This window comes from Ciconia boyciana, chromosome 10, assembly GCF_034638445.1.
Source record: "Ciconia boyciana chromosome 10, ASM3463844v1, whole genome shotgun sequence".
Taxonomy (NCBI): Eukaryota; Metazoa; Chordata; class Aves; order Ciconiiformes; family Ciconiidae; genus Ciconia; species Ciconia boyciana.
Genome location: NC_132943.1, coordinates 14791370 through 14814736, shown reverse-complemented (window position 1 = coordinate 14814736; position 23367 = coordinate 14791370). Strand labels below are relative to the sequence as shown.

The following is a 23367-nucleotide window of genomic DNA, read 5'->3' as shown; positions in this document are numbered from 1 at the left end:
TTTCCCTCAGAATATTTCTTAAAATATGCTGATAGAAGTTGACTCTGAAGACCTAAAATGTGGCACTTACTACTCTGCAAAGTTCAAATGTCCCTTTGTGTGTGGGTAAATACAGGAACGTGGAAGGCTAATGCCCATTTAATTCCTGAATACTGCACACTGACTGTCGTAGAAGTCCTGCTTTTCCTGGGAAGCCTTTTATTATTTCCCTCATGATTGGCGTGACAGTTCATCAGTGTTTTGTAAAAGAAGTCAGAAATTCTGTGCAATGATGAAAATAGTATCTTGTGCTAAGTAAAAACTTCTGTAGCCTGGCCGTTTATGAAGCCTGCATGGTAGACTTCCTGCTGATGTTCTGAAGAGGGTGAAGAATCTGGGTAGCCTTAAACAATTTAATGCTCTTTGGGGAACTCGTCTTTTGTGCCTGCAAATTCCAGTGGCTGAGGGTCTACCTAGTATGACTTTCCTCTTGTCACTGCCTATCTCAGGGTGGCTGAATAGGTGTTTCAGTGGGTCTGAAGGCAAAATGAGGTCAATTCCTACTTGAATCTTGGCTTAGGAGGCTTCTCTTGAGTCTGCCTAAAATTAATTTAGTTTCCCTGAGGCACCGCTGTGATGCAGGGGTGAAACTGCAGGGACTCACCCCAGTTGTCCTTGCTACCTCAGCCAGTCCTCCATCTCATGGCACAAATGGCAATAAGGTTTTCTACAAACTGTCATCACGTTAGTGTAAGTCATACGCTGCTTTCGGAGCAACACTAGACATTGAGTGTGCCATTTGAATATGCCACCAGATTTCAAGACTGCCCTTGTCTCTAGCGGGCAGGTTTTTGAATCAGCTCTCTTGTCTTGTAGTAAATGTTACTACAATTGTCACAGCAGGGAAAAAAGGCTAGTGTAATTATCCTAGCAATTTTCTAATGAAGATAAAATTATTTTTTCACTCATTTTCCCTCCACTGTGCTGCAATGCTAAGAAAAGCATTAGAAGATTACAGCACAAAGAAGTGTTACTGGTGCTCTATATCACCTCTCTTATGTGGAGCTCATAGGAGCTTATACCTAGTTCCTTCAACGTGTCATGGAATCAGCACCTCTCTGTGCTGCAGGCAAAATCTGAACTTCCTATGCTGGTTGTCATATTAAACATTTGGGAGGCTATGCACAGAAAACTGCCAGAAAATAGGAAGAAAAGTGTTGGCTTCATGTGAAGATTATAAAACATTTTCAGTCTCGTGCATTAGGTATCCTCTGATATAGTAAGGTACGGGATTCAGTCTCACTTTCTTTGTTGCCTTAATTGGAAGAGCATCTATTCCTGTCTGTTACTTCTAATTGAAATTCTATGTATCCATCATTTCCCCTTTGCAAGACTATCTGCTGCTTGCCATTTCCCATTAGTGGTGCACAGAGAGGCTGTACAGCAGATTGAAAAGTTTCCTATTATTTGCTTTGCTAGTAGCTTCTTATTCCACTGCTTTAAGAGAATCAAGCAAGTGACCTCAGTTTGCCTCATGGCAATTAATTGTCTTAAGATGATTCGTACATTATTAGCACTAAAACGGCGATATCCTGTAATCTGTTTCAGAGGTATATATTTAACATTGGAAGGATTCTTTTGGGTGCTTGAGCTGGAGGGAGGAGTTTTTTCCTGGAGCCTCTAGTGACAACATGGAACTGCTTCCAAATTCCGGGGGCTGGAGGGAGGCATGGGGCATTAACCTGGTCATGATAAGGGAGAAGCTGGTCTAAACTGTCAAGTAGGAAGCGTCTCTGTCCGTGCATAAGGGTAAGTTCTGTTGTGGTGGATACTTGCTTGGTGTCATTGTTCTCATATTTGGGACAGGACTTTGAAAAGTGATAGATTTTTTCTTCTTAAATCAATCTTGCAACCAAACTGTATGTAAGTGATTGTTGATTGAAATGGGTGACAATCAAACTGCAGTTGTGTGCGCAGGTTGTCTGATTAACCATCATGTTCTGCAGCAGTTGTTGTTTCCGTATTTGTTAGTTTGCTGTTACAATAGCTTTAGCTATTCCTGAACTTTAAAGAGAAGGATGAGATTGCCGACTGTTTGCACAACATAAACATCATAATATAACTAATATAGTAGGACAAAATAAAAAGGAGAAGTTTCCATTAGAAAGCAAAGGAGGTGAAACACATGATCCTAACAGGGTACAGAGTACATGCTGTGGTTCACTTAAAATACTGTGGCTGCTAATGTTTCATTCGTGTCTCTGCTCAAGTTAATAAAACTGAAACTAGTTGTAGGTATGCTTAACCATAACATAGTGTCATTGCAGACCTATGCAGTGCACCCTTCTGCCCTCTGTTCTGCTTGCAAGTCTTGGGTGAAGTGCTGTACAGATAGCTTTTTTGTGAACAGTATCAACTTCCTTCCCCCTAACTTTTGTTTTTCTCATGTAAAAACCCTAAAGTGTACCTTGAGTTTGTTAGAAAAACTTCAGATGTTTGTTCCAAAATGGGTAATTAATGGATAAAAACTTCCCTCCTCCTCTCTTCACTTTTTCCACTGCTATGTGATGAAGCAGCAGGCAACGTGGACCTGTTCTGTTCTGAAGTCACTTCTACAGACATGAAATGTTCCCCCCTCCCCCCCCCCCCCTTTTTTTTTTTTTAAAACTCAGTGAAAGCCAGTGTCTATTAGTTACCTGAAACAGATTTTACGGAATGTGTCTGGCTACCAGAAGACAGCTTGAAAAAAGATTGTGTGTGTGTTAAAGCTTTTTCTTGTTACAGGAAGAGTGGTAACACGATTCTGTGTATCTCTGTCCATCTTTCTGCCTTTGCAGTGTACCTCTTGTTGATTTGCTAGACAGCACGGAGTTGCCAGAAACTTGTGTTGATGATGCCACAGGCCGTCCAGTTGTTGGCTTGGCAACAGGAGATTCAGAAGAGGCTGTTAGTTGCCCTCATCCTGGCACAAAGGAAACTGCTGCTGAAAAAGCAGACTCTGATCGTAAGCAAACTTACAGATTTTTCCCTATTATCATGACGTGTGGGGTCAAAGTTAACTGATTAGGTTGTTATGAGGTTGTTTCCTTACAAAAATCCAGAAGTGTTTTAGAAAGCTCGCTTAGATTATATGCGCATAAGGACAGTTTTACCCACCCCTGGGACAAGAAAGTTGGTCAGCTCTCCCCGTTTCAGCTGGAAGCAGCTTATTTCCAAGGACAGAAGTACAAGGGAAAAGTCACAGTTCTTAATGGGATCTGACTTTAGCCACAAATACAGTGAAGTGCAACCGTCTGAGCAATTAACTCTCGCTGCTTGCTCATTCACTGTGAGGATGGCTGGGTAAATGAACTTGCAGGAGCGCAGAGTGTTGTGATTAGGTACATGCAGTCTGTAGGCTTGAAAGTTGCATTAACGGTTGAGCAAGTAGGTTCCCCCATCCCTGTGCTTTTTTCCACAACTTTAAAACCATATAATTAGTGCTCAGGAATAATGCAAGTTACAAGTCAAATAACTCCACAATGACGTTAGGAAGATGATATCTTTTCTGTCTTTTTCAGCATTTGAAGACACGTTCCTAAAACTGAAACAGCTGGAGACAGAGCGCAGCAGCTCCGTGCCAACAGAGCGTCCCAACGTAAACATAAATGTACAGGTACTTGGGCTTCATTCTTTCTGGCAGAGTCGCTGAGTTTTGTTCAGATCATTCTGAAAAGTCTTCCACTTACCTTGGGCCGTTTGCAAGATTTTAGGTATATGAGTGAGTAATATTGGGGAATAGTAAAGGAAATACAAATGCTTTGTTATATATAAGCCTGCATGTGACAGAGCAGTGAGATAAAGATGGGGGGCAGAGGTGCACGTGCACATATGCAGACTGTGGCCTGGTGAAATTTTCTAAAATCAATGGGCATAAAAGGCATAAACGCTTTAAATGTTCCTCAGTTGTCTTTACCTATAGCTTACTAAGTGTATGGTGTTGTATAGTTCACCCTCTTTTTTGAGGGGGTGAGCAGCTTTCCTGGTGTTTTTCAGTTGCCTTTAGTAACCTTCCCAGAACGTTGCTTTTACATTTTCTTTTGAGTCAAGTTTGCTGGTGAGCCATCCCTCCTGTTAAGTAACCAGTTTTTACCTGCCTTCTGAAGTAGGTGTTAGTGCTCTATGTGTTTACATAGAGAGGCGTGATGTGGTTTGATCTAGTGCTCTCATAAATCCTTTTGAGCAAGTCAGGCTGAATTTCCACAGGCAGCTGAGCCAAAGTACGAGTTTCAGTGCCCTGAACAGGGTGAGGGCTCTCTTCTCCCTCGCTCCTCTTTGCTCTTCCTTCCCCGGCTTCCTCCTCTCCTGTGTCACCTCCAGGAATTATTGCGTGTTTCGGTGAACCAATGTAGCCTACAAAATGGCAACAGAATAATTTTTTGCCTTTTTTGTTTTGAACTTTTTAAGGTGTTGGGGTTTTTTTGGTTTGGCTTGGTTTGGTTTTTTAAGTTGTTAAATAGTGAGTTAAATAGGTTCATGGAAAGGGTCAAAGAAATGCCAGAGGCATAGTGAAAATAAGTAGTGTTGCTAGAAGGGATGGAGAGGACAGGATCCTCCCTTACAACAGCAGTGAACTTTCATAGATTCACCTGTTAGCAGACAACTGCACCCATGCAGGATATTCTTTTTTTTTAATGAGCTTCAAAAAATTTGGAATTTAGGTTTCCCGTACTCTGCTTCCCCTGGTGTTAAAGCTTTAGGTGCTTTATTGCATTTTGAACAAGCAGAGAGAGTAAAACACCTGGCAGTGTTATCTCTGTTTGTACTACCCTCCCTTGCAGGGAGGCCTGAGGATTTATCTAACTTTCAGTGAAGCAGCTATGATTTTTTTTTTTTTTTTTTTTTCCTCCCTCAATAGTAAAATGAACCAGATGCCAAGAGGGGTGTTCAGCAGTATGTGTTTGGGCTAAGCCCATTCCTGAGCATTTGTTCTCCCCCTCCATGTGAGAGAAGGCTGCTGCTTTGGTAGGCTTGGTGCTGCAGGCTGTTTGGCTCATGTCCCCTTTAAGGACTGTTGTCAGGGATGCCTTGTGCACCTCTCTGCTTGATGAGCGCATTACAAAGATTACCAAGTCTCTAAGAAGATTAGTCAGTAACCTATAGGTCCTGTTATGCCGAAACACTGCCTCCTCATATACTAAAGCAAATGATGAGGTGCCGAGTAACTTTGGATATTAGAGGTTACAGATATGGGAGTGATAGTAACCTGATTAGAGAGCAAGAACATTTGCATAACGGAAATATGTGATGTGTGGATCAACAGTATGCCAATATGATTCTTTCTTTGGGTAAAAGAGTCTTCAGCTGTCATCAGTGGTTTTCCTTGGGTAGAAAAGATTGAATAAAGCTTTTCAGCCTATGATGTAGCTTACCAAGAGGTCAGTTGAAAGTGTTTGTTTAAAAAGGTAGACAAAGATTAGAGACTGTCTCTGTATACTTTAAATTCTGTATGCTTCAAATTGCAAAGACATGTAGGTTGCAGTAGCACCAAATGAGCACATCCAGTTGTGATTAGAGATGAAGGTTAATGGTTTGGAAATGAGTCCTGAAAAGAGTGACCTAAGAATAACTATTAAAAACACTGTTTCCTGCTTTTGAAGGCTGCTTTAGAAAAAATACAAATTTCCACTTATGATGTTTGTCACAAAATGTACCTGTTGGCTCTCCTCCTGCACTTACTTCTGTTCTCAACCTATTTGTAAAAGAGGTGTTTATGGCATCTTCTGACTGAACTGAATGGGACTGCAATATATCCACTAAAACCTTGCAATGAGCTTAGATCCTGGAGCTTGCTGTTACTTCAGATGAACACAGTGTTACAGTGTTCTCTCTGAAAGTGTGTGATTACAAATTTCATCATGTCTCATCTCCCTTAAGTTTTACCGGTTCATAAGTTACCTACCTATGTAGGAACAGTTACAGCACATAGAAGGCTTGGTAAAATGCACTGGGGGAAAGCATTAGCTTTCCTGAACTTCATAAGTGACACTGTCAAATGCCAATGAACTGCTGGCTTCAGCTTTGTTAATTAAAAATCTTTAACTATTTTCCATTGGGGGTCAGAGATGGCCTGACAATCATCTTTACGTAATTCTATACTTGCAATCAATCAATCTTGATTGATTTCTTTGGTAGGGAAATATTTATCTAGCTATCTGTGTTCTTTTAGAGAAAAAGAGAAATCTTTCTAGAATGAGAACTGGGAAGGGGGGAATGAATGGCTTCATTCTTCACCACTGCTCCCTGCCACAATCTGTTGGGATGGAAGAATGCGACTTTGTCCTTTCCCAGCTTTTGCTAGCACAGTGACCAGATCTGACAAAAGAGAGCACATAGTTCTGAAATAACACTGACGCTCTGCTTTCACAGCTTCTGAAGTGAAATGAACAATAAAAAGTTCTCCCTGTTTGCCCATGATCGAAGTCTGCTCCAGAGTCAGAAATGCAAGGACGTGAGGGTTTTCTTTTTCTGAATTCATTGTGATCTGTAAACACGTGGAAATTGCTCCAAAATGTGCCTATATTAGACTCCATCTCCCTGCACAAAGTGATTTTCAGTGGCAACAGGAACGCTGCTCAAAAGCAAAAAGGATTGGGTTTGCATGCCCTGCTGCTGCCTTTAATCTTCCCTTCAGTTTTTACATCGCTGCCTAGCTCCATATTTTGGTTGAAGAATAGAGTACAAACATAGTTTGTCTAGTACATAGAGACAATAAAAATTTGTAACGAGCTAAAATATTGTCAGACCACAGCAGCTTTACTGTTTTATGTGAACAACTGAAATGTCTTGTAAATCTTGAGGCGTTATCAGGTGCCAAATGCTTTCCCCTCTAGCTACATGCTCTTCCCATTAAAAAACCCAGTAAAACCAATGCTTTTTTCAAGCACAAAATAAAAAAGATTGAGAAAAATGTGTCTTTAGTATTGATGGAAATATTTCCTTGGTGGTACAGAACTTATACTTGATTATATTAAAATATTTCTTAATAGTACTAAACTTTTCAAAAGTTGGGAATCTAGTCGCTAATAGACTAGCGTGACCTAATTAAACTCGTTGTTCAGGTGGAGGGAGCTGAGAGGAAGTTAAACCACATAGTGGTGCTTAAAGCACCAGTGTACTGATGTGCTCAGTTAAAATAATAAAATTTACTATATCACTGGTACTGGAATAATGCATTAGGAATTCTGTGCAGGGCCTGTTATATACAGCATCCGGTTCAGTGAGGTCTGATGTAAGGATTTAAGGATTACCACAGTTGGGTACTGAGACTGTACAAATAAAAATAATTCAGTTTTAATTATTCCAGACTTTTGGCAATTCCAGCAGCTTCTCTAAAATAAAAACACTTACATGTTTAATAATTAATTGTTTTGTTAGTCTTCATTAATTATGTGAATGTGCATCTCTTAATACCTGCTAGCAATAGTCATTAGCAGCACTGGTGGTTGGTCCTCATACCTTTTTATGTTGACAGTGACCCTTGAATATTTTGCAAAGTTCATTGCTGACTGGGGTCAAAATTTTAAAACGGGTTCTCCTTTAGATAGTCTTGTAAGTTCCTATTTGGATACCCCGAAAGGTGATTTAGAGGGAGACAAGAAAAGGAAATGTTTTTCCCCTCTCTAAAGACCAAATACCTGGAAGTTCTCACTAGCATTTCCAGTGAACGGAAAAAGCTGAAAGCGCATGGAGAGCTGTGCGGGGGACAGGTATTCACCTCTTTTTAACTTCTCTCCCCTGCTCTCTCTCTGTGCGATGGGCTTCATTCCTTCTGGACACGCTGCAGGTCGTGCAAGTAGGAGTGCAGCAGGATTGTGCCTGCGCCGGGGCGTGTTGCAGGAATGCAGCACTTGCCTCCAGGAAAGAGCCTGCCTTCGCCAGCGACGGTGGCATATGGCGAGGAAAGCAGGACTCTGTCTCCCCCTGCTGAGTCATACCCCAAGAAGAAAGGTCACAAGGTTTAGTTTCCACTCAGTTAATTAACTTCTGTCACTAATCAAATAGCAATTAGTAGATTGTATGCTTAATTAACATTTTATAATTAAGAAATACAGTTCATGTAATGAAATATACTGTAGTGAAAGGTATCTCATTTTTAATTGTCTTCATTATGTATCTGGCTGCCAGTTTGCTCTGATATGATCAATGATAGGAGAGGTAGCTAATAGCACATTAAGCTGTTGTTCTAATTTATAAGTGTATTTTAAGGTAAAAATCTTCCCAACTTGCATTTGAGAGTAAATTATAAACTTATAGTTAGGCTACACTGATATGATATAATCTGATGGCTGCTATATTGATCTCCTGTCAGTAAACTAGGCTGCAAATTTACAGTCCACTTCAGTTCTTTCACGCTGTATTTTTAGCACAGCACTTTGCATCTCCACTTCTAAGCATTGTGCTTTTTTACGTCATGTTTTGCTGGTTTTGCTGTGACTTTACAACTGAGTTCCAAAATAAAGGAACAAATTGGTTTTTCATTCCAGTATAAGTCTGCTGACTTTCCTGTCATTCAGAGCCTTGTTGTTATTTAGAGATGTTAATAAACTTCAGCCCAGACTTTCCATGTGGGAACTGCTTCTAATAAAGATTTTTTCATGTCTAGGATGAAGTGGTAAAGTTGACAGATAAATGTCTTAACAATGCAATTGAGAGCCCAATCGCAGCAGCAACATGGCTTACAGCAGATATCAAAAGCAATATCCTGAAGGCCCAGGCAGAAGCAGGGCACAAGGTAAATACTCAACTGATAAGGACTGTGATGTTCTCAAATGTTTTATTTCTCTTCAATTGCCTGGTGTTGGAGAAGGCACCTTGCAGATAAGGGTGCTCCAAGAGCCAAAGTCCAAGGTAGAGTAAGAGAGCCTTTCAGCCTTTGTTCACAATAATGGTGGTCCAGTACTGGAACGGTTGCCCAAGGAGGAATCTTCATCCTTGATGATACTCACCATGTACCTGGACAAGGCCCTAAACAAGCCCTGGTTTGAGTGGTTATTGAGCCAGATAACCTCCAAAGGTTGCCTTCTAACCAAGAAATTATTCTGTGATTCTGTGACTAAGACTATGCTTCTAGCATGTTCTAGTAAATTCTGTAGCAAATAATGGTATTTTATTTAGCTACGTTGGTGAATTATTTTTATTTCTGCACTGAAGTTTTCACATAGGATTGATGTTTTAAGTCCCTGAGCAGTAGATGAACAGCACACTTCCGTGCTGGGAGGGAGACTCTTGGCTCTTCTGTGAATCTCAGAACTGACACAAGATGGAAACAGGTATCAGAAATTTGTATCTCTGTTCATTTTTTCCTTTCAGGTTGTAAGAGAAGACAACCTGGCAGGTTTCAAGAATTCCAATACTCAGGATGCTGCTGCCAGGTACTGAATAGATTTGGAAGAAATGTGTGATCTAGTTACCCAAGTACAGCACTGAGAACCTGCAGTTCAGTGTGGTCTTTCAGTGGCTCAGTGATCATTGCATTTTACCTTGCGTAGTGTAGCTTAACCTGGTGAGTGTGAAGTGTTTTTAAAATTAAAACCAGCAAGCACTATAGTTGCTAAATTTTATTATGTACAAGGTAATCCAGATACTCTTTATTCTCCCGTGTGTTAACTTGATAAACATTGTTCCAACAGCAGCTTCAATCGCTATAGTTATTTCTGACCTGTGAACAACTTCAGTGTGGGGAGAGGGGATGGGTCTGTTTACAGTAGCTGTTTTCTAGTGGAGAAAATAAATTGTGTACAAAAACTTGACACTGACAGTTGATTTCCTGAGAACTACTGAATCTCAAATGATTGCTAGTTCCAATGGGGTTTCAGGCATTGAAAAAGTTAAAGGGTTACAACATGTAATTTCTTGACCATTTGTGAAGATGAGCATGTGTCGGACCTCAAGGAGCACATGGAGATATTGAATAAAATGTACACCTAGCGATCTCAAAAATATGCTGTAACAAGTAATTCCTGAGGAGCTTTCCATGGAAGGTTGTACCTGGTTTTTGTTTTGTTTTTTGTTGTTTTGTGCCAGGAACATTCTCCCATCAGGCAAAACACAGAGTAGTCCCCCAGCAACCAGTCCGGTATTTCAAGACCCAAGAGAGCTGCTGAAAGCAATCCCTGCCTCAAACACCTTTGTTCCGTAAGTGATTCAGGAGAAACGTGTTTCTGGGGTAAGGGAATCATGTGGAGATTATCATTAGCAGGTCTGAAAAGATGAGGAACAGTTGCTGAGCATTTAGGCTACATCTAACTAAGCAGGTTTACCAATGCATCTTTAATTACTGTTGCAACAGTTAATGAGTGTAGGCCAGGCCTCGGGGTGAGTATCCTAGCAAGCAGTAAGGGAATCTCTCTCGTCTGCTGAAACAACTGAAATATCTGACATCTTGCTGCCCCTGGCTCTAAAGAGGAAGATAAGGGGATAGCAGGGAAGGCTTCAGGTGAATTAGAAACAAGGGCTGAAGAACCTCCTTTGAGATAGAAGACATTGATACTGTTGTGTCTATACACAGCTGTAGCTGAAACTATGAAAGAGAGCAGTAATTTGCAGAGGTAGTTGGAACGCATTTACTTCAGCATACTCACAAACATCAGTCCTTTGTCTGCCTCACGTGGAACAGGTGTCGAGTTTTTGGGTTGCGCTATCGGGGAAGCAGCACTGTTTCATGCTATCCAGGCAGCGTGCTGATGAGAATGTTTTCTCCTTTCAGTAATGCGTTAAATGAGGACAACGCTGCCTCTAACCATGAGGACCTGCTGATTCCAGCTAGTCTGGCTCCAGCTGAGGAGGCTGCCATTTCAAAGGTATCACCACCTGCCAGCCTAGAAGGTTTCTGTGTGTCATGTGCTGAGCTACTGATGCCTCCAGGCAAGCACAGCAGACCTTGCTGCATGCCTCTCATAACTCAATCAATACCAGTCGTTGGTGAATGCCAAAGAGTGCTTTCTGGAGCAGGCAGGGACACTGTACAGATCTCTCCAAAGGCCATTTCTGAGTGTCCTTTCAGGTTCTTTGCCTGACACTTATTTTTCTAAACTGATTGTTTTCCTCATGCTGGTGGGGAGCCCCTTATATCCCAATGATTTGATGCTCCAGGAAAGAGACTGCAGGGATGACATGCTGATAAAGGCAATTCCTGTCAAAGTAACCACAGAGGGAAAAGTTTAAATTGAAATGTTTAACTGTTGTATTCTGGTTACCTTAAGGATAAGGTAATTTTTAACTGGACTCCATGAAATGCACATAGTAATTCAGGGGTCAGCTTTCCGTTGTCCCTCTCCAGAAGAAAAGAGGAGTCCAACATTGGACTCTGCTGTTACTTCAGCAGACAGGGGTTATTCTGGATCACTAAAGCACCATGCCCTTTAGCTGTTGTCCCTCTAAACCAGTATTATGTAGTTGACCCCACTGAATAATTATCAGTTTCATCTTCTGAGTTCAAATACTCAGCTCACAGACCTCACTGACCTTGTCGAATGGCGCGGTACCCCATCTTTGCATAGGAGAATGGGACAGTTTCACAGCTTACATGGCAATGACATTGTTTCCAGTACGTTGATGAGAATAAGTGAAATGAAAAGGCTGTTAAAGACGATCATATGGAAGGATTTGAGAAAACAGACCTGGTAAACAGTGGTAAGAACACTGGTCTATAACTTGGGAAGCCACTAGAGTATTCAGCAGACCTATCTGGTTACTACTGGGAATTCAATTCAAAACTGATTTATTCCATAGAGCACTCCAGATGACCAGGACGTTTCCTTAACATCATTGACAGAGAATCTAATTGACTTTACAGAAGCCACACCTCGGGTAAATGTATTTCAAAACCAAACTTCTTCCTGCACACGTACAGTGGTTTTTACTCCTAAACTCTCTTCTGGCTTTAGTATCTGTCCACCAGGCTTGGATCTGCTTCAGCAGAGTGAAGGGGTGATTGACCTGCATCACCGTATATGTGCCCCCCTACTTGAAGGGTGGCTGGCGTAGGGTTGTAGACCCTACAGCTTTGTAATGGAAGTGAAAGAACCTGAAGAGTTATCTTGTATCTGTGCCACAAGAACCTGTAGTCTTATTTTAGTACACCTGCAAGTGCCAGCCTGCTTCTCGGGCTTCTGGGTATATATAATACTTCAGAAATTATATGTAAATGTGTATATACACACACAGACATATATATGTGTGTGTGTGTATATATATAAAATAAATACTCGAAAAATAAACTTTTAATACAAATCAACCCTTTTATATAGATAAAAAATCTCTTATAATTTGTGCCGGCAAAAAAGGAGTTACATTGCGTGCACCAAAAAAAAGGAGAAGGAGTAGGACCTTTAAAGTGTTCACAGAAGCATGCTCTCAGTTAACTTTGTCCGCAAAGCAGAAGAAAATCATGGGTTCAGGTGCCTTTTGGAAGGGAGCACTGTGCTGAAACTGCTACCCGTGAGTTTCTGTGAGTGAGCGGGTATTAGCTGTATGCTGTGTGGGTGCCATTTACCTTTTGGTATGAAGTCACATAATCTGTAGCTAATCACTAGCATGGTTCAAAGACTAGTGACGGACAAATGTCCAAGATCATTTTGGGAGGCAGTATTGTTTTGAGAATGTTCTCAGCTACTTCCAACCTTTTCTAATGAGCATTTGTTTGCTTTTTGTAGGTGTCTTCCCAGCCCATGATAACACCGAGGTGGTTAGTGCCAGTGAGTTGTTTGACCATTCCTCAACAACAACAAAAAAGAAAGCTTTTGTCATGATTAAGAAACAGGAGCTCAAGTAAAATAGTAAAATATAATAATTTGTAATAATTTGAAAGCCCATAAAATAATGTACCAGACCAAAAATAAAGCAAACTAATTCAGCTGGAGTAAATCAAACAAGATACATATCCTGTTAATATTTAAACTTCATTTTTGCTGCGTTACGTTGCGGGTAGATGCCATAAAGTTTCTTTAAGAACTTGCGTTTAGTGAAGCCCACCCTGGAATTTGATGAACCTTAGTTTTTACTGTTATAAATAAATCATATTGAAAACTTAGCTTGTCTTGTCCTGGCAAGTTTTTATTTCAGTTTCCTGTTTCATTCTCCCAATTCAGACTGGACTGATTTCCAATGGGCCTTTGGGAAATGATGTTGCCTTAGCTATGAAGGCAGTGAAAGGCAGCACGGAGACTCTGTTGTCGTCAGCTGGATCGCCACCATCCCAGCAGACATCTGAAGTCCTTGCAAGGTAAGGTCTCCTCAGCACTCACTTCAGAAGTCTGTATGGGGTGGAAAGGAAGTATGTGCTCTTACTACTTCCACCTAAATAGCTATAGTGGCCATTTAGATATAGTGCTTTGTTTTGCTGTGCTTATAAACCATAGCTCTGTCTCACTTTATAGCATTTGAAATCTTACAAATAAATAAAGCAGCTGATGTGTGTATATTTTTATACGGCATTGTTTGAAGGGTAAGAAAACATTTTTTCTAATTCAAGTAAGTAAAGGAACAAAACATACAAATTTAGCCAGAGTTGGAGGTAAACCTGTTGTCATTTATAAGTGCTATAAAATTGATTAATTCTTTTTAATTATCATTTCACTTCAGTTTCTTTCCTTATCTGCTGACATGTTTTAGTACTGGACTAAAATGATGGTACACATGAATTTTCTGAAAAATCTCTTTACAGTGTTTCAATACCTGTCAGAGGATGGGCAGGAGACCGTGGATGTCTCCCAGTTATTTTCAAGCTGTAAGGAATTCAGAGAACAGAATCTGTAGAAACCTTCCCCCTTGCTATTCCATTCTGCCGTGCTGGTGAGGCAGAATGACGGCAGTGATGATCAGGCCTTTCAGTCAGCCTCTCACAATGTGGATGCAGATGGCAGTGATGCTGCTGCTGCACTGTGTGAAATTGATTGTTTGCTTTTCTGTAGTTGTCTGTTGGAAAGGTTTGCCCATTGGTCTCATTAAATTACGAGGGGAACAGCTATTAACGCTCTTTGGAACAATACTCATCTTTTTCTTTTTAATCCATCATGGCAGATCAGTGGAGGAGGAGTGTATTTACATGGCCTCTTTTTTTTTTTTTCCCCTTTTAGCCCTCTTACTGAGGATGCTACAATACGAACGAAATGTTTACTCACCACTGAACTCTAGAAGAAGGAGTTTCTGCACTTCCCACCTTATAAAAACTCAAATCTTCTAACATCTCCAAGGGATCCTTCCAAAAGACTTGCTTGGGATCAAAGTCTTGCTGAACGGGAGTCAAACAGCCAGCTGGTTTGCTAGGATCCAGGAAGAGACTGCTAAATTTATTGCAATCTAACTGGAATTACAGTCTAAACTGGGATATAAAACCACATGTACGTTTGATCTTCTCCCTCAGGAGAAGTGATATACCACACTGGAGCTAGTTCTGAACGTGAGGAGCAGAATCTAGCTGTGTTCTGCTCACGCTAGGTTTAGTCTTACTTACCCTGTGCTGCCTCTCAAGTGTTAATGGGAAAGCGTTCACTGTGATGTTAGCTATGTAGCTGTGAGCACGGTATCCCTGACCTCTGTAGCTTAATGTTGGAAAGATGAGGAGAACTTGTAGGGCCACCTTGTGGCCATACTGTGTGCGGTGGCTCACAGCAGTGATGACTCTTTCATACGGCCAAGGACATTTTCTTCTGTGTGATTATTCCCTCTGTTTTTCCTTTCGTTTACCAACATATACTCTCCTTTTTGGCCTTAAACCCCTTAATAATCCTTGCACCTCTTGTTACAGTACCTGGAAAGAATGAAAATCTAGTCCATCAGTGACCGACTACATTGACTGGATTTGAGCTGCTCATTACAACCAGGAAAAGGAAAATTAACCTGCCAAACAGCTTATAGCATTAGCAGACTACAGCAGAGGTCCCACATTTTGACACTGATTATTTCATTTCCTATATGACTCAAATACATGCATTTTAGGCTAGAAATATGTATGTTTTAAATGCTGAAGCAGTGAAGGTATGAGTACAGCTTGCTTCAGGAACTGCTTATTGGTTAGTTTGGTTGTCATGTAGGACTAGGAAAAAAAAGAATTTTCTTGTTTCTGTTCACATTATTTCTGGGTGGTGTTTCCAGATGATGTGCTTTGGGAATACTTACCAGGTATGTAGGGTGGAACTAGATCAGTTCTTAACACCACCTCGAGTCCTGTTCCAAGTGTCATCTAATAGTTTTATGTGGAACAAAGAATAAGGAAAAAAAGTTCCTGTAAGCAGTTCAGTCCTTTGTAGAAGGAAGGTAGGAGCACTTGCAAGAGCACACTCCACAGAGCTGGTGAAGGCTCTCAGGTAAAGTATAGGATACAATTCATAAGAGATCATTTGAGTCCTGGGCAGCAGAATCCCCTTGTGGACATGTAGAGGTGAGCACATGGACCCTGGGGATACAGCCTGTGAAAAAGGTCTGTGCAGAGTCAGAGGGAGGAGAAATACAGAAGCCGGATGATGAACTCCACATCTCCTAACAGGGAAGCGGAGATGAAACAACTGGGATCTATCTTTCTTAGGAAGAGGTTTGTACATATGACTGGGCTTGGAGGATGTTTTCTGCGTAGTGCTGCTGTTTATAAATATTTATATACATGTGGTTCTTAGAAACAATTTTAAATGTGAAAGTTGGTTCTGAAACCTGTATGCACAACTTCATTTCTGCACACCGGCTGCGTGCACATCTCTCAATGTAGACAGATTTGGACCAAACCACCGGGGGCTGTGCAAGTAAGCTGGTGCCCGGCTAGGGCACTAGGGCGTTCACACTAGGGCGCTCTTACTGCTGCTCTTGTGCTCTTGTTTGCAAGATGCTGAATGAGAGTGTTAAGGAAGAAGCCACGTGACATTTACGTGGCCCACTGCCACTCCTCAAAACCCCCGAGGCCTTAATAGAGAGTCACAGAAACCCTGGGGAGCTCTTAGCTCTGACATACCTGGGAGACTCTCTGCAGACAATGATTTGCAGCTCCCTCAAGAACCGGGAGTCAAAACTGGTAGCAGGCGCTTCAGGTCCCCCTTCCAGCCAGCACCCAAGGCACTGGCTCCCCGCACTGCCAGCCAGAGGGGAGCTGCTGTTCTGGACCAGGTGGAGCGTTGCTGCTCGCCAGCCGTTCAGCTCTGTCATTGTTACTTCCAGTTGAGTATTGGCTTTTTTATGTACTTTTAAGTCTGAGCCTTATCGCTTATTAAAATGTAGAAGGTTCCCAATTCAAATATCAAATGTCTTAGTCCGGATTAATAATACAGTTGCCAGCAAAGTTCCTGCAAGAAAAGGGAAGCTATGGCTGCAACAGCCTGCTTCCTGCACAAAGCCAGGACTGTGTGGGGAAACTTGGCGCTTGCTATTGATCTGTTTGCTCAGCAGCTGAGCTAGCATTCGCCAGCTACATGTGTTGGTTTTGTAAATAGACAGAATGCAGTAGCATTTTCGTTAAGGCATGTTTGATATTTGACTCTTCCCACTGGGTTCAGGAGCTCTGTGAACTGTTAGCTTTAATCCCTCCCAAAAGTAGAATAACAGTTGACAGTTTTACAGCATTGTGTGTTGAATACATCCTTAGATTCCTCCCGAGCAATCACGTACAGCAAATAACAAGTAAATGACAGGTGTGGTGAGTGTGTGCCCCTAAAATCTAAATGGTCCCAAGTAGCCAACTGTTATTTCAGCATGGTTGGGGTAGTGGAGATGGGAGGGGAGTGTTGTATTTGCACACGTGTCCACACACACGAAAATTTCAAAGGGGCAAGGTTTTACTCAATTTTCAGAGGACTAATACTTGAAACTTTATTTGAAAATTTGAAATTTTCAACTGTTAAATTGGGGACTTGAGATTTCTATTAGATTTGGGGCTGCAAACCCAACTCTTTCCAGTGACATTTAATACTTGGAGCAAATATTCACTCCATGTAACTCAACGTAGCTTATTTAGCTATTCCAAATCATTGTATCGGGAGCCTGGCGAGACTAAGGCGCCACAGTTACGCGATCTGAACAGACGCATAGGTATCTGAACATCCTGTAGTTTTGCATCGCTGTTTTGCTTTAAAACTGTAGGTATCATGTTGTATCATGACTGGCTAACAGGTGACGTAGCATTACTCATCACTTGCAAACACAAATAGGTGTAATAGTTCCTACAGCTACTGTTATAAAGTATTAGTTAATGCCTGTGTGACGCTGAGAAAAAGGGATTTTCTTACCATTGTTATACTATTGATTGATTGGCTGTAAGGTCCAGTCATCCTCTAAAAGTTTATTTTTTGGTATTTATTTAAAGGGATTTATAAATTAAACTTTTGTGTGAATCTGGTGTTGGGATGTTGGCAGGTCTGCCAACCGCTTAAAAGCTGTAAGAGTTGACAGGAATGAATAAATGCATGTTCTGTCGCAGTCATGTGGAAAAAGCCAGCTCCCTGATTGAAAAAAAAAAAAAAAGTTCAGATTTTTTTCCTAACAAAGTTATCCCCCATTGACTTACTAATGCCTGTCCCAGCCCATCCTTATTAACTGGCCTTCCACCCTTTTGCTGTGTGTGCATAATGCTGATCAGTGACAGAGGCTTTTTAACTCTATAATTAAAAAATGATAACTTACACTAAAACCATAAGCGATTGGATCTAGAAGTAAAAGTGGTTTACTCCAGTCACACTCCATAAGTGATTGGAGTAATAGATTTTAGAGAAATCTTAAATTTATAGTAACAAAAAACCCCCACCCCCGTCTCAAACTGATTCATCTTAGGGAGATGCTGGATCTCAGAACTGCGTTTCAGTCTTGCCCATTTAGCCCACCAGGAAGAGAGCAGCGAGTTGGCCTGTGCTGCGCACATGGCAGTGGTCTTACAAGCTTTGGAAATGGGTACTACAGCGTGGGAGTTCTGGCCCTCTTGCAGTGGTAATGGGGTTTAATATTAGGTAGGTCATATGACGTAAGTTAGCTAATTACCTGGTAATCAGTCATGGTTAATGAATTAGCTTGAATGTATTCGATTTTAAACTTAAATTCTACATGTGGTTTGTCAAAGATGGTGTAAAAGCTATGTTTTGGACAATTTTTTGGACACAGCTTTGGCAAGAAAATTTTCAGCACCATTAAGAGGAGCTCAGGTGAACAGTCCACTTACATTTGGGTCTCTTTCCACAAACTGTTTTCAGCCCTTGCCTGTTATCCCTTTGATTGCACCTTGCTCATTCTTGTTTCTTGAAGCAAAGGTGTACTGCTGAGATCAGCATGTCCTTCACAGACAGCACTAGATATATTTTTCACGTTGTGAACATATTCTGGTACAACCCAAATCTTCTGCAGGTTAAGTGTTAGCAGCTCTATTTCATGGCCAGCTAGCATTTAAAGCTCTATCTGGGCACATAGAGTGTTTGTTAGTCTAGAAAGTTGTAGTAAAATTATATAGCTGTTAGTCATGGTAACGTCACAGCTTTCAAATGCAGCTGGACAATCATAGCTTTTATACCAAAAAATAAAAATAATCCATGCTAATGGCCTTTCAGTGATGCAGGTGTGATCCGTGTGTGTCTGGTCTGACTGTTAGCACCGTAGATGTAAGTACAAGGCCCTCCCCACCACCCTCAAATGGAGGCAGAGTTGGCGTGATGGTGTTCAGCCGCTGCACTGCCTTGTCACAGTGTTCAGGAGGGAGATCCAAGCGGCCGGCACAGCCTGTTGGACGCCAGGATCCGTCGCTCAGTGTCACACGTGGTTGCGTGCACCTGCTGGAAATGAGGAGTGGGTGCTGACCCTGCAGGGATGTTGGACCCTACGCAGCATGAGCCGCAAGGTTCTCCTACAAAGTTCGCCTCCTTTTTATCGTTTGGCTTGAGCACTCTGCTTCATAAACACGCACCCCCCACACCTATAACTGGACAAACTTATTTTTAAAGTACGTAAGAATATTTTTTTAGCTATATCTTTTTTTTGTTAAAGCCACACTAACTACTGTATTTTTACCTTTTATATGTAAAGCTTGGCAATAGCTCTCAATGTATAATTTATTTGTTGGTTTTTTATAAAACAAAGTGCATGCTCTTGCTTCTATTTCACAATGATAGTGATGTATGAACTGTTTTAGGCACCGCACTGAGATCTGTATTGGAACTGTACATGGGAATGAGAAACTGTGATTTGTAGTCCACTCAACCCAATCTTGAAATGTTTATACTGTAGTTTTGTCTTAAATATACCACATCAGTGCAAAAGTCTCGCAGAGTCATCTTTAAGCTCCGCTGTGTTATGCTGATACAGCAGTAAAAGACCAGTTGGTTGGCCGGGACTTGGGACATGAGCTGTGCGGTGAGGGCCGGTGGGCTGCTGCACCCCTGAAATCAAAGCCAGAGGTGTGTGGCAGACACATGCTTCGCGCTGAGCGCTCACCCATCCTCGGTTCGAGGAGCCTCTGTGGCAGTACATTAACTCTGCAGGACTGTGTTTTTCTGTCTGTATGCTAAGGTTGCTTGGCAGCTTCTAATTTAAGAGAAGGGTACCTGGGTTGGCGACAGATTTGTAAACTTATTTGGGATGTCAAAACGGCCATAAACTTAATTTGTTGTCAGTTAAAGCCTAACTTAGGATGGGATCTAAACTTGCAGATAGATGCTAAAGAATTAAAAGCCTTCTTTCCAAAAGAGCTGAGATTGTCCAGGAGGGCTGTCAGGTGTTCACTGGTTTTGAAAACCAAAGTACTGAGGTGTGTGCCCAGAAAGGGAGTTTTGAACTTCCAAGTGTAATTCCACAAAATGTAGACAAAAGTGCATGTCGGTTAGCTGAGCAATCTTGCTTTTATTTCCAGTAAGGGATTGTTCTCTGTTTTGAAGTACAGTGGTGCTAGTGATTGCTTAAAGGAAACGGTTTATTTCCAAAGCCTGACTTGGTGAAATGCTTAAGGTGGCAGCAAAGAGCAACCAAACCATTTGACCATCTTCATTTCTCAACAATTAATAAACTTGGGAAAGTATCAAAAGGAAGTGAAATAATTCCATCATAATGACAAAAGGAAGTGAAATAATTCCGTCCTGATGATGAAAGGAAGTGAAATAATTCCATCCTGATGACCAAGCTTATAGAAAGTCATTTCCCTTGTGGCATAATTTGTTGTGTAGGTCAAACTATGATCCTGCTGATAAGCCACTGAATTGTTCTTCAAATCTGTTTATAACTCAAAACAATGAAACACATTTGGTTTAGATTTTTGTTTAGATTTTTTATTACTTTAAAAAACCCTCTTTAAGTGTCTACATTTTAAAAGAAAATCCCTCTGCTATTCAGGCATTTTAATGTTCAGAAACCGAGTGGTAATTAAAGACAGTTTGTTGAGATAGGCTGATGGATTTGCTGTCTTTCATATATATGATACAACAGCGCATCTCGTGTCTCTGATGAGATTACAAAATAACACTGCATCCTTTTGCTTTTATTCTCTGGATTGAATTAGACTGCGGGCATATCAAATACATGCAAGCTTCCCTTTTTTGCAGAGACATTTTAAAACAGCTAGCTTCAGTGGCAGCCCCTTCAGTCTGTGCCCAGCCAGAAATGGTATGCTTTGTTTTGTGTCTAAATAGCTGCCATTAATTAGCTGGAGTAATTCCATTCATTATTTCATGCAGGCTACCACAGAGCTTTCAGATGGCAGCAGCTTTTAGTCACTCACTTGGGCCCGGGATTAATTCTCATTAACTGCTACAGTTATGGAGAAATATCATAGCTGTAAGCACATCCACAAAGACTCTTCTCTTCCTCTGTGAAAAGGTGACTGCGTTGGATAAAAATGTGCCAGGAAAACAGGAGTGAAACCACTTGAGGTTCACTGAGAACCCTGTTAAGTGTAGTTGATAGCACTGGTTGAGTTTTGAAAGGGAAGATGACCCAGGGAATCTGATACAGTGGTATGAGCAAGGATTGTGTGCCTAGGTCTAGGATACCTGAAACACGGATCACGCGTGCCCAGAAGAGACTGAGGTGCCAGGCACTCCTGCCACTGACTGGCTGTGGGATGCAGTCACTTCATATCTCAAACCCCTTCCCTTCCAGCTGGAGCTCACCCTTGTTTTCTAAGGCCTGGGAATGGGCCAGTAAGGGGAGAAGTAGCCTCTGGTGGCTTCAGTGAGTCTGCTCTAGCACAGATTCCCACTTCCAGGATTGGAGCTCCCTTCTCTTCCATAGTACTATTGGGGCTTAACTGCGGCTCAGCCTCCTGCGAGTGAGCCCTGAGCCCACCTCTCTCCAGCCACAGCCCCTCCTCGAGTCCTGTACGGGGGCTGGGGAATAGCGGGGCCCCTACGGCATCGGGCTGGCTTGAGAGGCTTAGGATCTCTTAGGTGAAGAAGCTGGAGTTGTGCCGAAGGCGCTGGTGCAGCCACCTGACTTGGCACGCTGGCAGAGGCAAGGGGAGGAGACGGGGGAGATGGGCACGTTCTGCAAGCTGCTTTTTCCTCCCCGTGCCAAGCTATCGCCTTTGGGCTGGCTCGTGTCCTGCCTGCGTTGGCGCCAAGTAAATGTTAAGCCCTTCATGGGGCTGCCAAAGGGAAGAGAGTTTGGGGGGGAGGAATAAAGGAATGGCAGGGGCTGGTTGGCATTTTCCTGGGGCTCTTGCACATCCCCAGGATATCTGTACCTGCCAGGAGGCCTTCGCGTGACTTGGAAAAATCACTGGTTTATTGTTGCCCTTTCCAGTTAAATTTCCTTCCCTCACCAAGCCTAGATAAAAGTCTGTACGTTACAGCAGCTCTCTCTGGATAATGCCAAAACAGACATGTCAGCTAGCAAAAGAAAAACATGCTGCTGGTTTAAGATTCCAGTGCTCTGTACGTGCTCAACCCCATCGCTGTATGAAGTCCTTTCCGAACATACTCCCTCTAACTGGGCAATTCCCCGTTCTTGGAGGAGAAATTCAAAGCCCGGGCAGCCCTCGAGGCTGGCTGAAGTGCCATGAGACAACTGGGACTTGCAGGAACGTGTTCCTTGTTCAGAAAGGTAAGTTCTTTGTTCATTTTGAAAATATAAATACATATTTTAAATTCATGAAAGCTCAGAAAATGAGCACACACTGATATGAAATGCAGTAGGCTTTACTCATATGGCAGCATACAATGCTCTCTGTTTCCAAACAAAGGTCACGGAAGGTCCAAATAACTCTTAAGTAGCTTTCTGCGAATTCACCTATAATTTCCTATTGAATTCACGCGACAGCTACTCGTGAAGAGATGATGACGGTATCTCCAAATACTCTCACTTAAAATTCATTATTCCTATGAAACTTTTGAAAAGTGATCTTTTCAAATACTCAGAAGTATTAAATCACACTTTCCACTCATTTCAAACATCAGCATCTCTTCTTACAGGAGGCTGAAGTTCAGTTAGTAACTACTATGGAAATAAATGCTTGAAACACTGGACAATATTATTTTTCAAAAAGAGCACTTTTTCTTTTCAACAAAGAAAAACCATACATGAACTCAGGATCTACTAGTATAGAGGGGAAATGTGTAACACATACTACATATGTTGACAAAACAGAGAGAGATGGAGTTGGAAAAGCAGAAATCCCTTTGTGACTAAAATCTGAGTTACCAGTCAGAACAGCTTATGTTTTGCACCACTCCTGTCAAGCCTTCCTCTCTTTTTCCAATAGAAAGTCAAAACCTTTTGATCTTGTGCTCAGTCATTAAACCTAGCATTCCCTGGGCAACTATTTTGTTCTTCCAGGTGTAATGCACTTCCTCTGGTCTAATGCTGCACATGATTTTCAGGGGGGACTCATGGTTTCACTTCCTCAGGGTTAGATGCAATCCTTAAATATCTTCTAGATTTCACTTGCTAATTTGTCTGTTGGGTTTCTTCTTTGTTATAGGCCATCTCGTTGCAAATATCTTGTGCAACGTACACTCTCTGAAGAAACAAAATCTTAAACATCTTAGAAAATGTTGCCATTAAGATTTATCAAATCCTTCACGTTACCGTAACGTGCACAAACTTGATTTAAATACAGTTTAATGGGTGCATATTTATTTCTTATGCCAGTGCAAAATGAGCAAGCTTTGCACCCAAAATGGCAGTTACGGAGCCAGCAGGGGTTACGTGTCATTCTGATTTTCAAGGCAACATCAGCCACTGCAATTTGAAAGGGTATGAACTGACCAGAAGAAAAAGTAACAAAAAGAGCAGCATTCCCACAAGCTCCTCTCAGCAATTGCAACTTACATGCAAGTTGTGACTTAAATATATGTCGGGGTTTGTTCACATTGTAAAAAATCTGTTCACAGCAAGTATGAGAAGGTTTAATTTTTTTTCCCAGTGTGCTGATAGGAAACTGAAGACAGCTGCAAGCAG

At 41.6% G+C, this 23367-nt stretch overlaps 1 protein-coding gene across 3 annotated transcripts in view; it reads left to right on the top strand.

The window, feature by feature from the left end:
* Window positions 1-19228, top strand: part of EPB41L5 (erythrocyte membrane protein band 4.1 like 5) — a 61652-nt gene extending 42424 nt beyond the window's left edge. For 2 of the 3 annotated variants that reach the window (XM_072874957.1, XM_072874956.1), the window contains exons 17-26: window positions 2817-2983; window positions 3540-3634; window positions 8624-8752; window positions 9331-9392; window positions 10045-10155; window positions 10727-10820; window positions 11752-11829; window positions 12675-12716; window positions 13110-13243; window positions 14097-19228. In XM_072874957.1, coding sequence (XP_072731058.1) covers window positions 2817-2983; window positions 3540-3634; window positions 8624-8752; window positions 9331-9392; window positions 10045-10155; window positions 10727-10820; window positions 11752-11829; window positions 12675-12716; window positions 13110-13243; window positions 14097-14154 — 970 coding nt within the window. In that variant the 3' untranslated portion in view covers window positions 14155-19228. Of the gene's footprint in view, window positions 1-2816; window positions 2984-3539; window positions 3635-8623; window positions 8753-9330; window positions 9393-10044; window positions 10156-10726; window positions 10821-11751; window positions 11830-12674; window positions 12790-13109; window positions 13244-14096 lie in introns of those variants that run through there. The other variant, XM_072874958.1, reaches the window with a different exon arrangement.
* Window positions 19229-23367: the final 4139 nt, after the last annotated feature.